General features: G+C 49.0%; 1 protein-coding gene across 1 annotated transcript; it reads right to left on the reverse strand.

Moving 5' to 3' along the window:
• Positions 1 to 651: 651 nt before the first annotated feature.
• On the reverse strand, positions 652 to 1151 carry CONPUDRAFT_86111 (uncharacterized protein). The gene has a single exon (XM_007777798.1). The coding sequence runs from the start codon at positions 1091 to 1093 to the stop codon at positions 863 to 865; it is 231 nt and encodes a 76-aa protein (XP_007775988.1). The 5' UTR covers positions 1094 to 1151; the 3' UTR covers positions 652 to 862.
• Positions 1152 to 1408: the final 257 nt, after the last annotated feature.

The raw sequence follows: 1408 nt of genomic DNA on the forward strand, positions 1-1408 counted from the left end.
AATTTTGATCAATATTCTGGCAGGTAATATTGGTGTTTGCCCATAGTGACAAATTCACAAACACTGCAAGTGTTTCTTAATAATAGTGGCATCATTACTTGAAAATTATTTTAAAGAACAAGGTGGATGGGTTTCAATAATTAGATCCTCGTTATTTAATCTTTAATCCAAGACAGGAAAGGAAGACGCCTGTTATTAACAGCTGAACAGCCTTGTATTTGATAGAGTTTTCAAATAATGAGAACCTAATTATTGAAACCTGTTCACCTTAATCTTTAACATAATTTTTAAGTAATAATGCCACTATAATTTAGAAATGCTTGCAGTGAAAGGGAGATGGAGCACAGAAGGCTGACGCGAGACGCGGCAGCACCCCGTGAGAAAACAGTGCGAAAAGGTGATAGCCCAAGATAGCGTGGTTGTTGGGCTTACCAAAAGAAACCGGCGCGACACCGGCAGGGCACCGGCAGCAAACCTTAATTCCCACAGTCCAGCGAGAAGTCAACTTCCCACGAATTCTTCCCACGGATAGACGCGCGCTCGCGACCCTCGCGGTAGCCCCTGTCGCCGCGTGCCCACCCATTCGTCGATAACTCTTCTCGTGCTGAAGCGCTGATCCTCAGTGCTTCCTTCTCGTACTGATCCTCAATCACCGGCCACCTCGCGCTCGGAGACATCTCAATGGGACTCTGTATGGCCTTAATGACCCCATGTCGGGATGGATTGCTTCTCTCTTGCTTCATCAACTCTTCTCAACATCCCTTCTATCTTATCTCTTGTTTCTTTGCGCCGACGATTCGAGGGAGCTTTTTGTTTGGCCTTGGCTTCTCTCGATCGCAGTCCCGCTTGCAGAGTCGCTTATTTACTCGGTGAGTGATTTAGTTAGACTCGTGACCTGTCTCCCGAGACGCGTACCCAAAAGGGTAACAGGCCGAGGGGCCTTCGCATCTGGGAGACTGGGAGATTTGGAGCACTCCCTGGCAGGGGACCAGCGGAGTCCAAAACTTGGCGTGCGAGAAGCATCGAAGGACGGCGGAGATTGGTTAGATAAGCCGGCATCATCGCGGCCGATCGTGCACTTGTAGTGTCGCATCGCGTCGCGCTTGCGTTGTGCTATGTACGTGCCGTGCCATGAATATAATGCTTTTGTGCCCTCTCCCTCTTGCGTGAACGTACAATATGCTGCCGTGGCCTCATCCTGTGTATTATCACCCACCTCCATCGCCTCCACCGCTGCAATGGACTGTATCTCCGGCTTGGCTCTTTGAAGAAACCAGGCTCAAGGAGCTGTCTGATGCTCTGGCCGACGCAAATACGACAGCACTCGACCTCCATATTTTGCAGCGCAATCCTATCTGGATGTCAGGATTGTAAGGAATGAGGAAATCGAAGTTAGAAAGGTTCTTGA

Source organism: Coniophora puteana (assembly GCF_000271625.1).
Source record: "Coniophora puteana RWD-64-598 SS2 unplaced genomic scaffold CONPUscaffold_71, whole genome shotgun sequence".
NCBI classification, from domain to species: domain Eukaryota; kingdom Fungi; phylum Basidiomycota; class Agaricomycetes; order Boletales; family Coniophoraceae; genus Coniophora; species Coniophora puteana.